General features: G+C 40.1%; 1 protein-coding gene across 3 annotated transcripts in view; it reads right to left on the bottom strand.

Moving 5' to 3' along the window:
* Positions 1-15328, bottom strand: part of LOC108713588 (copine-9) — a 215977-nt gene that overhangs the window by 30858 nt on the left and 169791 nt on the right. For all 3 annotated transcript variants that reach the window (XM_041590878.1, XM_018257141.2, XM_041590879.1), the window contains 4 exons: positions 11522-11626; positions 4068-4109; positions 2360-2435; positions 547-600 (listed from right to left, as the gene is read on the bottom strand). In XM_041590878.1, the coding sequence (XP_041446812.1) occupies positions 547-600; positions 2360-2435; positions 4068-4109; positions 11522-11626 (277 nt within the window). The remainder of the gene's footprint in view (positions 1-546; positions 601-2359; positions 2436-4067; positions 4110-11521; positions 11627-15328) is intronic.

Here is a 15328-nt window from a genome sequence, read left to right as displayed (position 1 = left end):
CCCAGCTTTTTTTCTGCTGATTCACTGCACATGCTCTGTGCTGCTGTCACTTACTGAGCTTAGGGACCCACTCACAATATACAGTACATATAGAATAGAAATGTCACAATATTAGTAATGATTAGTAATTAATACAGATAATTACTACATGGCAGCACAGAAACCAGTGCAATTAGCATCAGAATTTAATAATCAGCCCTGTAGCATCAGCTTATATTACAGACCAACCTCATTTTCTGCTGGATAATTAGTGACGAGCCCTAAGCTTAGCTTCTCAACAGCCAATCAGAGCCCACTGAGCATGTGAGTGTCACAGACACTTTCCAAGATGGTGACCCCCTGTGACAAGTCTGAAGTCCTGGATAATTGCTGCTATTGACAAGCTGAAACTTTAGCCTCGTGCAATAAATTCAGTGTATAAAATATGGCATTTTTAGCCATATTCATTTTTAAGGTTTAGTTCTCCTTTAAGATCATTTTGCCATCTGAATAACTTATCAGCCAGACCTTATGACTCCAAGGACAAAAAAAAAAACCCATTCTCACCGTTCCAGAATTTATGTATTTCTTCTTTTTGCACTTCTTTTTTGGATTTAGCACCTACAGAGAGAGAAATGACAGATCAAGGATGCCCCTGCCGGTCAGCAGCAGCCGTCAGTGCATTCATCTTCATTAATGAACAGCGTAACACATTCATCACCATTGGAACAGGGCTCCTACCTGCACCCATGCTCGCAATTACAGTGACACGCAGCAAACATACACAGCAGGGGGGATAATGAGATGGAACTGACAGTTGATATTGGGGATGTCCAACCTGCAGTCCATTAGCTAGGATAGGCCGTCATATTTATAAACTTTGGATGATGAATAGCCAATAAATGTACATACATTCTATATGGCTGCATAGAAATCAAGAAGGCAGCATATATCCTTTATATAAAATGATCACTGCAGGCCCCTGCAGACTCTAACTGTTGCTCAACTGCATCCTCTGACAGCTGGTGCTGACAGTTGTAGTTCAGCTAATAAGACTGCATTTGGACACTGGCGATGCCTAAGCCTGAAATGACTGGGCACATTTGATATATGTGTGTTCCTAAAAGACTCCAATTTTCGCTTTCTGTGGGGCACAGTTTATGTGTAGTTTTTAAAGGAGAAGGAAAGCTACAGAGGCAGTATATTGCCAATAGATTAGCCACAATAGTACAAGCTAGAATGCTTTATTTATTCTGCAGAATGTTTTACCATACCTGAGTAAACAGCTCTAGAAGCTCTCTGTTTGTTTAGCATAGCAGCTGCCATATTAGCTTGATGTGACATCACTTCCTGCCTGAGTCTCTCCCTGCTCACTCATAGCTCTGGGCTCAGATTACAGCAGGGATGGGAGGACGGAGGGAGAGAGGAGCAAACTGAGCATGCTCAAGCCCTAGCCCTGAAGGTTTAAGCTGAAAACAGGAAGTCTGATACAGAAGCCCATGAGTACACAATAGAAGGAAAGAAATGTGGTGTTTCTTTTGACAGAGGACTCAGAGCAGTATTACTGGTATATTTATATAGACCTTTCTGATAAAGCTGACTTACTTTTAGCCTTTCCTTCTCCTTTAATGAACAGCATACGGCAGAGGCATGAGTGTTCCTAGAGGTGTTAGCCATCTGCCTAGGAGATACCGCCGGGGCATAAAAATTTACTGTTACAGGCAAAACTGCCATGTTTGCTCCCAAAGGAACTGCCTCAGTTAGAAATAATTTCCCTTTAAGGTGGAATATGTCATCGTTATAAACAGGCATCCTTGGCCATTTTTTTTCCTTTAATAGGATGCAAGGTATTAGCACTTGGATATTCCTTTTGTACATACTGAAAGTGACAATGACAACCTTTAATTGGAACAGAATTCCTTTAATGGGATTGCGTCAGTATCACTAAATAAAAAATATTTTTATTTTCAAAATATTTTATTTGATTTTCATGTTAAACAAATGATAACAGTATGACAGCAAATTTTATGCAGATGAAAGACAAGTTATAATCGATAAGTTATAATCGATTAAGTTAAACCATGTTAGATATTTGACCTGCAGGTTTGGCTGGGGTGTGGGTATGATTTATAAAGTCCTATCAATTATAGGAATGTGTCATTATCGTTTAAAATGTCCTATGCAGAAACAAATCTATATATCTGAATGCTTTATTAGACTCTAGATGGCGCTATTGCTTTTACAGTCTGTATTGAAGTGTGATCCCATGCAGCTGCAGGTGGGCCAGGTGGAAAAGCAATTTTTCGTTTTGGGCGATTTAACCAAATTAAAGGATAGGGATTGATGGTGCTGATACAGTTCAATCAGTATGGGTCCTTACCTCATATACGCTGAACTGACTCTGCCCTCGAGATAATTCTCTGTAGCTTGTGGTGAACTCCCCTATAAAGTCATGGCTGGAAAACAACACACCTGGTATTAACTCCCATACTGGACAAATAAAGATTTTGGTACAGGATCAGCACCAGGTTGACGATACTTGTATCCAGGTTGTGCCCAGTGTAACTGGCAACTCAGTAGGTGTCACAATACAGACAATATACCTGTGCCAGTTTTGAGGTGCCCCATAGTGACCTAACGCCACTTCTATACAAGTAATGTGAATTAAGTTGCCAACTTTTTGCCCTGGATTTGTTATAATGGCACTGAAAGGGTGCCTAAAGAGTGGCAGACAAGAGGTGTCTCTTTTTCAGTTCCTGACCGAGACTTAAAAGGCAGCAAGCATGATAGGAGCATAAGTCTCTTTAAAGAGGGAGCAAAGTCTTTTCTCACATGACCGCACACCTGCTCACTGTGCCTTCCATATCTACTGTACCTACCTGTGTGTGCTATATCAATATACTGTACCTGCCTACTTTATCTACTGTATCTACCTAATGTGTGTTCTGCATCTCCTGTATCTAAAACTGAACCTGCCCAGTGTGCCTTCGGTATCTACTGTATTTACAGACTGTGTCTACTGTACCTACTTACTGTATCAACTGTACCTAACTGCTGTGACTTCTATATCTAATGTACCTACCTTCTGTGCCGACTGTATCAACTGTACATACCTATGGTATCTACTGTACCTATCATATGTATCTACTGTACCTACCATACCATGTCTCTCTACCTACTGTGTCTATTGTATGTACTTACTGTGTCTACTGTATCTACTGTCTGTGCCTACTATATCTACAGTACCTACCTTCTGTGCCTACTGTACCTAATGTCATTCTCTACTGTACCCATCTACTGTATCTACTGGACCTACCATATACATACTACCTACCTACAGTCTATGCTGTACGTACCTATTGTATCTACTGTATCTACCTACTGTATCTACAGTACCTACCTACTGTGCCTACTGTATGTACCTTCTGTGCCTACTGTACCTAATGTCATTCACTACTGTACCCATCTACTGTATCTACTGTATCTACTGTATCTACCATATACATACTACATACAGTCTCTGCTGTATCTGCCTACTGTATCTACCTAATGTATCAAAAGTACCTACCTAATGTGTCTACTGGATGTACCTTCTGTGCCTACTGTGCCTACTGTCATTCACTACTGTACCCCTCTACTGAATATACTGGATCTACCATATACCTACTACCTACCTACAGTCTCTGCTGTATCTGCCTACTGTATCTACTGTATCTACCTACTGTGCCTACTGTACCATTCTTCCTGGAACAGTTCTGAATTTGTGACAAAAAAGATAAGCAAACAAAATGCATTGATTGGTATGATTAGGCTGGGTTGGGGCTAATCTTTCCTGAATTGTAACTAGTGTTGGGTCAGTCATCATGGGGGGCAATGGGAGTCCTATTAGGTGTCTAGTGGACATGGAAGTGGGGAGTCAAAAAAGATGTCCAATCATTAGCTACAGTATGTTTCTGGCCTCCTTTCAGTTACTTGGGGAGCCAAGTTTTTTTAAAAGCCTGATGGACAATATAACCCTTTTAAGAAGGAACAACATTAAATAAAGTAAGAATCTTAAGAGTAATGATAGAAGAGTGTCACAGACTCACCTTCCTCCCCTGTCCCAGTCGTACACATCCACTTTCACTGTCCTGTGAGATGAAACAAGAGCAGTGGTTACTGTATGAGTGACAGTGTCCCCTTATATGTTTGCTTTATGTTCATACTGATACATATTTACACAATATATGTATGTATTTCTCTATATATTTTTATTTACATAGCGCACAAACAGGAAGAATATAATATACACTGCAATAAACAAATATAAATATGCACTAGAGATACAGAACAGTGGTCCCTGTTCTATAGAACTTGCACTTATAGTTACGTAGAAGATTAATGATTCTGCTGTAGGTCTTTTGGGACAAAATATTGTAATAGTCTTAAAATCATAGGGACAGATTAATGATTGGTTGGGTATTTCTTAATTTTAACTGCGAACAGTGTAAAGATTTCACATTCAAGTAACATGAGAAAAATGTTGCAATCTCACTATTGAAACCAATGGAAAATGAATTTCTGAGAGTAAAGAGAAGTTACCCTAATATATGTATATCAACAACCAGGGGACACGTATAGAGAAATTTCTGTATCTGGTAACAGCCACACCTCCTCTGATGAAGCACCCAATGGTGCGAAACGCGTCAGGACGGTGTGGCCTATATGGTGTATGGAGACACTAATGGGACACTGCCAAGTGGTATGTAAGAAATAAACCATTTATATTGTTTGAATTAATTTGGGTGAATTTGCACTAATAAATGTCTGAAGTGAGTTGACATGCATTTTTGTTTTGATATTACTGCGTAATGCTATTGGACCCAAGTATGATGCTCAATCCTAGATAGCATTTAACCATATTATATTTGATATATTCATTAATAAAGTGCTGCCTACATTAGTCATACAGATCATTAGGGATGATTCAAATTTCATGGGTAAAGCCAAGATCATGCCGCTATGACTTGCCACAACATGGACGTGGTCACACATTTTCAAAACTTTTTGTCCCTCTTTCTGTGCTGGGAGGTATGCATACCCATACCTCCCAACTGTCCCTTTTCAGCGGGACAGTCCCGCTTTTGACAGCTCAACCCGCAGTCCCTCATTTGTACTGAAAAGTCCCGACTTTCTCTGCACTGAACAGCCAGAAAAAGATACAAAGTTTCCAACTTAATTGGGTTTTGACAGAGAGCCCAGAACAGCCACCAGGGGCAACTAAGATACTTTTTTAACAGTTTTGAGATATGCAAATAAGTAATTGTAACAATATAGATAAACAGGTCTCTTGGGAGATGTTAGACTCAGCTTAAAGGGCAATTCACTTTCATTAGCAAAACTGTAATAACTGAAAAAAACAGAAATATGTTCAAACTTTAATAACCTGCCAAATTTTGTAAAATCAACATGGTAATTAAGGGGTGTGACCACAAAAATGGGCGTGGGAACTTTTTTTGAGCTTCTTTAGTTTCCAAAATTTTGGGAGATATGCATTCCAGATGCTTTCTGGTAGCAACACAACACACGCTTTCAGGAAGGGCATTTTGCTTTGGATCCCCAGCATTAAAGGGGCTCTTTGGAGGGAAGAAATAATACCATTGTAGGGGACTGGTAAATGGTGTCCTCATTTATTGTGTATTCCCCTAAGGTTTGGCCACTATAGGGGCCCTTATTCTTAGTAAGGAGTACCTCTTCCCTTCCTAGGTCAAATCATGACTCCTAGCTTTCCTGAGTTTGGCCACTAGGTGTCAGTAGGCTTTAATATAAAAGGGTAAGCCATGTGTCTCTAGGGGCTTTTTACCAGCAGCTTTCCCAAGGGAAGAGAGAAGTGGAACCCCAGCTGAGCATAGGTTTCATTGAGTATTAGTCAGCTCCTGTTACAGGTCTCTCTAAGAGAGCAAGCCAGGTTTGTGGCTATCTATATGAGCAGCTCTTGGCTCCACCAAGGAGTATAGAAGTGATTTGATTCCCATGGGCATTGTGGCCTAGTCAGGGAACCAGCGTGGAGGTTATAGTGATTAGATAGATTTCCACCTGGGTTCCACTTAAGAGGTGTCCCCCAAAGAAGAATAGAAGCTCTGGTTGGACTATATGATACCCCTCTCTCTATTGGAGGAATTGCTCTGCTAATGGTCTTTATTGTGAGTATGTACTGACTATTCTATAAATGTGCTTTGTACTGCTATCATATTCTACTTTGTGGATTTATCCTAAATAAATCAGTTCTGGTTAATGTACTAAAAACCACTGGCTGGCACCCATTATTTGCAAATTCTACTGATTGTAGTATATTGCACTCTGCCTCCACACTGTTGTGAGGGCTCACCCCCTGAGAATAATAAGTCTCATCCGGTGCAAATAAAGGGGTAAAGCTAATAGTAACAGCAACAGTGCTGCTCGATTTACTATAGCCTTACACCATGTAGCACTTGTTAGATTTTTTCATATTATATATCAGTGATGTCCAGCCTGTGGCCCACCAGCTGAACCGCAACTCAAAGAATTCCACAAACATGTCAGATACTGGGGGTGGTACATTGGATATCCCTGAATTATGTATTTCTCGCCCTCAGATTGGCTTCACAGCCTCCCTGCATTTCCAGGTCCCCTTTTCTCTCTAACTCTGACCCTGTGAGCTATTAATAAAGAAGTAAGTAAATAAGGCTTAACCATAAGATTTTGCTTCCTAGAAACAGTAATACGTGTCCGGACCCCTGCCTGCCAAACATATGATTCCCAAACCAAAGGTATTAATATGAAGTTGCTCCTCCATTTGCTGCCATAACAGCCTCTGGGCTTTATACTAGTTACTAGTTTTCTAGATCTATGGTTGTGGCCCTCTAAGAGATTTTTAATAATAATCTGTGAAACTTGTGAAATAGTGGGTAATTTGTCCAAAGGAAAGACATTTTTGGATAGTGCCACATTATATGCTGTTGAGGTTGGGCACTTATGTTGCAGATCAGGTGTCCAATTCATCCCACAGGAGTTCAGTTGGGTTGAGGTTGGTTTTCTGTGCAGGTGAGTCAAGTTCTTCCACTTCCATCTCAGCAATTTGATTATGTTTGGACCTCAATTTGTGCATTGGGGTATTATGGTGTTGAAACAGCCTTCCCAACTGTTACCTCAAATAGGGATTATAAAGAAAGATGAATAGTCCTTGGGCTAATGTTGGTTCCAGAAACAGGTATTGGTATTAAGTGTTCCACGTGAGGTTGCACTACTGTCTTCAGCACTTGGCAGTCTCTTTTTGTGACTTTGTGTGGCCTACACCTTCATGACTGAACTGTTTCTGCTTCTGGATGCTCGCTTTTCAGGCAACAGTATTTAGCCCTCATGGTATTCCTTGTAAATGATCAGCCCTCATTTGTATGCAGGTAATCCATTTTAGATCTTCCCCGCTTCATTCCATCATCGCCAATGTTCTTATTGAAGCATACGAGCATTCATCATGTTTGTCGACACCATAGACACCTCAAATACCCTTGTTCAGCCCCTCACTCAGTATGACATTCAGTTGTCATGGATATTTCTTCTTTTTTGCATTCCAGATACACCCAGTGCCAGTCCCAGAGTGCCTCAAAGTCTCATCTCAGGGAAAAACATGCTAGGGTCCCAAAATTACTTACTGAGGGGCTACTCTAGTTGCCTGGTAACTGAATACAGTTCCACTAGCACAGACCAGCTCTGTGGAAAATAGCTTAGCAATGACATTAAAAAGAGTGAAAACTTATTTGCTGTGCTAGATATTTTTGCAACTGTGGCTGAATGGCTGAATGACTGATTCAATGGTTATATGTGCTTACCTGAATTAGTCTGACCCCTGCAATGCCTAGGAACCGGTGCAATACGGCAGCTGTTATTTCCAAGGAGACAGCTATTCACTAGATATGTTTTGCAATTTGCATATGTAAATTTGAGTGCTATTGACATTAATGTTTGCCACTTGCCAGGTGTAAGAAGTTTATCGGCTAATGCAATTTATTTGCTGAAAGACAGAGACATAAGACCCAACTAGGGAACAGTGCAGAACCAGAAAAGAATCTTTGTATTTATAGTATTGCACACAGCGAGTCACAGGAAAGAGGAATGTCCCCTATATATTCCATGATTCTGCAACATGCCAAAAGTGTCTTCTTCCCAGAGCTCAGCATTGCCTGATTCCTCTCAAAACTGACCAAAAGCTTATCTTGCTCATAAAGCCCAGCATTATGTAAATCCTCTATTCATTACTTTGTAGTCCCAATACTGTCTGCATCCCCTATTCTTCCTGTCCCAAAAGCTGTCAAATTACTTACCCCCAGGTCCGGACTGAGAATTAAAATAGGCCCTGGCATTTCGGCTACACAGAGGCCCAAACAGCCCCCACCAGCCCACTAAATACTGACTTTCTATGGGACCTTATAGCAGCCCCTCTGGCATTTGCCAGAACCCACAGATTGCCAGTCCGGGCCTGCTTACCCCCCACTGAATCCTCCCAACTCCTTCTTTGACCATAGGTCTGGAAAAAAGCACCCAATCCAGCCTTTGCCTAAATCCTCTTTGGTGCCAAACCATCCTGAATCCTCTTTCTGATTCCCTGTTTACTCTCACTGCGTAACTCAACCTCCCACCCCCCTGGCCCAAGACTCTGCTCTCATCTCTCCCACTGCTTAAAATCCATCTATCTCTCCATCTATCTCTCCATCTATCTCTCCATCTATCTCTCTATGGCCCATCACTGCCTCCTGAATTATCTCTGATTCTCTGGTCTCTCTCACTGCTTAAGCATTCGCTTTCAAATCCAAAACTCTGCTCTGGTTCCTCTCAGATAGCTCAATAGAAATATACTTTTTTTCAGTCACTTTCTACATTCGTTTTTCTAATATTGACGTTTAAAGTTTAATTTTCCACCTTTTTATGTCTTTCTGACGGAGCTCTGGGAGGAGGGTCACCAACTCTGCAAACTGATCTAAATCAATACATTTAGTTGATCCGTTTCTTATGTTTGTCCCTGCTGAGCAGAATCCCTGAGTTTCATTACAGGCAGCTGTTAGAATTGATACAATAGTTGCTAATAGTCCACAGATGCTGCTGAGAAATGGATCAACTAATGGAGCAAATTGTAACAGTTCAGATGCTCCTGAATCACTTGAGCTGCCAGACTCAAAAACCAGAGACATGAACATTGATATTTAAACTTCAATTTTGGAAAAAACTGTATGGAATGAAAACATGGAAAGCAACTGAAATGGTTCTGGTGAACAAATGAACTTAAAAAAAGTGTTTGGAAGGTAAACAACTCCTTTAAGCTCAATTTCTGGCTCATGACACTGCCCTGGTCTCTCCCACTGCTTAAACCCCCTCTCTCTGACCCAAGGCTCTGCTGTGTTCCCTGCCTCTGTTTAAACCCTCTCTTTTTTGGCTCAGGACACTGCTCTGGTCCTTCCCACTGCTTAAACCCTCTCTCTCTAATACAGAACACTGACAGTATCCTCTTTCTCTCGCAGGCTTCTAATCACACGTGGAAAAGAGCACCACTGCCCCAGGTTCAAGGCATTTCCACACAGCATTAGAGGTTCTACTTCCCCACAAGACCTGATAAAATACATACCTCCTAACATTTGAAAAAACAAAAAGAGAGACAAAAACTTGCGCCGCAAACATTTTTGACCACTCCCATTTTATGGCCACACCCCCTAATTACCATGTCCATTTTACAAAATTTGGCAAGTTCTAAAAGTTTGAACACATTTCGGGGGAGTTTCAGTGCAATGTTTTATGTGTAATAACAGTTTAGCTTGCCCTTTAAGCTGCAAGTCTCAGTTCTCCCAAGAGACCTGTATCTTTGCTTATCTTAAAATGTTACAATAGTAACTAAATGCAGCTGCTGAGTATTCTGGGCTCTTTGCTAATAAAAGCCTCTTATTTTATTTGTATCTTCTTCTCAAGTCAGTGCAGGAGATCAAACAGAACATCGGGACATTTTAATAAGAAACCGGCTGAGCTGTCAAAATCGGGACTGTCCTGCAGAAAACTGGACAATTGGGAGGTATGAAAATGTGTTTGTCTTATAGAATCCCTCTATAGTTTTATGCTTTGGAGCAGTAGCTTCTTTCCACCCAGTGTATCTCTGCCATATAGTAGCACCCATCTCGATAAAGGGCTCATTTTTTTTATTAAGTGTTAGCTCAGGGGTGTAACTACAGAGGCAGCAAACACAGCGCCTGCCCAGGAGGTATAGGGGCCCCATGAAGCCCTAATTCATATACAGTTTCAATAAATATTGGTAAAACAGGTGAAACTCTAGCCATTTTGGGTGCCTGAAAAATAATTTGCTATGGGGCCCAGTAACATCTAGTTACACAACTGTGTTAGGGGCAAATAAAAAACAGTTGATGTACACATCCACAAATCACTATATAGAACATATGAGAAATATTCTCTACTGTTTTGTAATACATGCAGTGTACATTGTAAGACCTTACCAGTCTCATTAACAGCTTTGACCTCATTAACATATTTAATAATGGCAGTTTTATAATCTAAGGCTAAAAATATTAAAAAAAATAGGTTTCTGCAAAAATGGGTCACTAGTTGGAAGGCTGAATATGGGTTAAAATCTGTTGAGTGTAATTTTGCACTTGTATGTGGAGTGATTCCAGTGTTAGAGCAATTAAGCTGCAGGTCTCAGAATGGTCAGGGCACAAGCTCAGATTCAGGGAGATTAGAATCTCCTCTTCTTTGGGGCGACTAATCTCCCCGAACTGCCTCCTGCCGGCTAGAATATAAATCACCGGTAGGATGGCACTCGATTGCTTCATTTTCCGAAGTTACCCTACGAGGAAACTTCAGCCGACTTTGGAAAACGAAATGCTCCAAGTGCCATCCCGTTGTCGATTTACATTGTAGCAGCGGGAGGCAGTTCGGGGAGATTAATCGCCCTGAAGAAGAGGAGATTTGTCGCCGGGCGACTAATCTCCCCGAATCTGAGCGTGTGCCCTGACTCTTAAACGTTAGATTATATTATTTAATCTAACAGCCATTCTTGTGGCTTGACCCCTCTGGTGGGACTGGGTTGTATTTAGTTTTTGTTAATTTCTCTGCATTATATGGAAATGGGAGAGGTGGGCAGGTGGAAGGAATTGCAAATCTAATGGGAAGGGAATACAATCCAGGCAGCAGAGAATATTACAGTATAATTATGATAGGAGCCAGTAAGTAGAGGCTGCCATTTATAGCAAATTCAGCAATAAAAGCAAAGTGTAGGTGGAATATACTAATGTAGGGGGTGGGCATACAGAACTCCTTCACCATTCTATTGTATTTCACCCTCAGCATAGGTAGGGTTTATTTAGTGCCAGGGCAGATTAAAACTTCTTTGCTAGCCCGGATATTCATGACTATGACTGAACTAATACACCATTGTTTTCGTATGAATCTATAAAAGACAACCACTGTTCTAAATCGTAATTTCACGGCAAGGCAATAACCTTTAGAATGAATACTGGGGCTCCCAGACCTGTCATAATCACCGTTGCACAATGCTCGCACAGGGATGGTGAACGGCTGCCATACTGGATTCAGGGTGTTCTTTATCACTTCTGTCTTGTGGCAAATGGTGAACCTGCAAAAAAAAAAAACAGTAGAAAATATTATTTTACATTTAAAATAAATACCCATGTGTGACTTTTTCCCTAAACTGACAGTTGTACTAATTTGTATAATCCGCTGTGCTCAGATAACTTGCCAATACTCTTAGCTCTGGTTCCAGTGTAAGTTTTCTAAACTGGTGCCACTTGTTTTCTTGCAGCTTTTCAGCAGTTTTATCTTATTTGTATGTATTTAATACAGTTATGGGCTGTGCAAAAAGCAGCAGAATATTTGATTGTTCCCCCCCCCCAGGTTTATACATATGCCCCTAAGTGCTGCTTTTATAGGCTGAGCTATAGAGTCTCACAAGAATCTGGGACAACTCGGCTCATGTTCTCAGGCGTTATAAAGCAGAAGCTAAAATATGACATGTTTATATACTGAGCTACTGTGTAATTGCTAAGATGAGAGCAGGAAAGGCCACAGGGATTTGGTTGTGTGTAATGTAAATAGTGGGGCACCTCTGGTTTTCTGATGGGGAGTCCAATGCTCTTTCTCAAGGATAAAGGATGCCCTTTTTTTGTTATCCTTGAGAAAGAGCACAGTTGGTGTTCGAAACGTTAGTTTTTTTTCAATAAATCTTGATTTTTTCACAAGTATTCCCATTGAGTGTGGTACTATGTCACTTTATGTCATTTTATTTACCAGCACCCAGGCAAGTTTAGGGTGTGCTCCTCCATATATATATATATATATATATATATATATATATATATATATATATATATATATATATATATATATATATATATATATATATAGTGGATAATGTACCCCTTAATAATTTATAAAGATATTATGTCACCGAGGAGTTATGTGACCATATAAAAGTACGAGGCCGAAGGCCGAGTGATTTTATACAGGTCACATAACTCCGAGGTGACTTCTGATATCTTTATAAATTTCAGTAGGGGGTACATTATGCATTATAATCTACATTTTCTGTGAAATGTTGGGAGGGGGGTCGGCGTCCAATTCTGGTCGCCGGTGTCCAATTCGGGCTCGTCGGTGTTCAATTTGAACGCGACAGTGTCAAATTCGGACGTGATGCGTCAAATTCAACGGCCGGGGACCCCTGTTATAAACGGCGCGTTCAGACGTTAGAACACGCCGTTTATAAGGATATAATTTACAGTCTGGTCCCATAGGGAAATGACCAGACTGTAGATTATATATATACAGTATATATATAGTCCTCCCAGAAAGCAGTCGCACTCACAGGACTTATCCAAAGTATAAATGTTTTTTATTTAGAAATAAATATTTATGTTGAAATATCGTGGCATGCACCCAGGCAAGGTTAATCCACGTATCGTGAGTGCTGTGAGTTTGGGGAATTATATAGTGAATAAAGTACCCCCTTTTGTAAAATATATGGATATTATAAGTTACCGAGGAGTTTCATGACCATTTAAAAACACGAGGCCGAAGGCCGAGTGTTTTTATAAAGGTCATGGAACTCCGAGGTAACTTCTAATATCCTCATATTTTGCAACTGGGGGTACTTTATTTATTATAATACACAAGTTTTAGGGAGTCATGTGACAGAAATGACATCAGAACTCACCGTTTATAACTGATGAACTCACCGTTTATAAGGATATAATTTACAGGATATTCATGGCTCTTGTGTATTATATATATATATATATATATATATATATATATATATATATATATATATATAAATGCAAAGTCTGCACTAGATATGTGAGTGCTCAGGCAATGAATTTGTTTGTATCAAATAGGAAGAGCAGCACAACAGTGATGATGGAATAAAGAAATGTGATACTCACAAAGTGCCTTGTTATATATATATATATATACAGGTATGGGACCTGTTATCCAGAATGCTAGGGACCTGGGGGTTTCTGGATAGGGGATCTTTCTGTAATTTAGATCTTCATACCCGAAGTCTACTAGAAAATCATGTAAACATAAAATAATGGTTTTGCTTTCAATAAGGATTAATTATATCTTTGGTTGGGCTCAAGTACAAGCTACTGTTTTATTATTACAGAGAAAATGGAAATCATTTTTAAAAATAGGGATTATTTGGATAAAGTGGAGCAACTAGATATTCCTGGGCCCCACAGCAAATTATTTTTCAAGCCCCCAAAATGTCTAGAGGTTAACCTGTTTTACTAATATTGATTGAAATTGTATATACATTTGGGCCTCAAGGGCCCCCTATACCTCCTGGGCCCCCCTGCAGCTGCAGGATCTGCTTCCTCTGTAGTGACGCCCCTGAATGGAGTCTGTGGGAGACAGCCTTTCCTTAATTTGGAGCTTTCTGGATAATGGATGTCTTCATAACCGTTCCCATACCTGTACAACAACATTTCCCTCTTCCTCCTGCCGCCACTGATAAATCAGCACATGACCCCCTCCCTCTGCCAATCAGTCTGCATGCTTGCTGCTTATTTATTATTTATCTGCCTATCCCTCCACTTGTGCTCCCACCCAAATCTCTTCTGCCTACCCCTAGTTCCTTCATTTTAGCCTGCCTGTATTTGTATTTGTAACTGTAAAAGAAGCTTCAGCTGTCACAAGCAATATCTGGCATATTAATAATGAAATAAAATTGTTAAGCAAGTGCCTCCATGCCAGGGTAAATAAAAGCATCACTGGCATCAATTGTTCATAAGTAAAGCAGAGGCCAGAGACTACTAATAAATACAAATCCATGGTAAATATGGATTCTGACAAAGACACCCGCGGCATTAAACTAAGCATTTTAAAAATATCATTTAATTTTCCTGAATTCCAATAAATAGGAGTTTACAATCCTAAACCCCTCTAAATCCCGGCTTAAAATTACAATTTTAATCTCACATTCAACGTATTGAAATGCTATGAAATGATGGGGAATTATATGGGTGATGGGTGATTATATTTTAACACGCGTCTGCTCAAGAAAAAGAAATACACATGCTTTCCTATGATGACACTATGGGAAATAATAATTAGTGAATAGGTTAACAGTAGGAGTGAATAAATTGGTTCCTTTCACATTTAAAGGGCACCTATCACAGCCAAAATCAAACACATATTAACAATCTGACCAGTACAAGATAAACACGTTTAATCAAACTACATATATAGTTTTTTGAAAAAACTGCAGGTTTTAAAAAAATCCCTTACTTTGTCAAATGGGTTCTTTCACTGAGGGAGGCCATACTGTGACTATAAGAGAGACTCTAATATGCAAATTTCAGGAGCATGCTCAGATTGTAACACTGCTTTGAGTATTCTACCCAGAATGCCTTGTTTAAGTAAACTCCTCCACTAGAAGTATCAGGAGATTTCCCTATCTTGTCCCCTGCTGGTGATGTCATTATGCAAATGAAGGGCACACAGTAACTTCCAGCAGGTGGCAGCACTACTGAACAGCAGCTAACACACAGGTTTGGCTGATTTGAAAATAGCTTAGAAGGGTTGATAAGCAAGCAAGGAATTTCAACTGAGCATGTGCGAGATTTCAGAGCTACAGTTGGCTGGGAAGATATAGGTAGGAGGAGCCAGTGAAATCCAAGATGGCTGCCTCAGCTAGAACTGCAGGGGAGATAGGGGAGATCTTGCAGAAGGAATAGTGAGCTGATCATTTACATTATACAAACAATTCTAACTGTTTTAAAAATCGGATTTCTTGAACTTTCACATAGTGTATTTACTT

The sequence above is a fragment of the Xenopus laevis genome, chromosome 4L (genome assembly GCF_017654675.1).
Source record: "Xenopus laevis strain J_2021 chromosome 4L, Xenopus_laevis_v10.1, whole genome shotgun sequence".
NCBI classification, from domain to species: domain Eukaryota; kingdom Metazoa; phylum Chordata; class Amphibia; order Anura; family Pipidae; genus Xenopus; species Xenopus laevis.
This window is presented reverse-complemented; position numbering and strand designations above follow the sequence as displayed.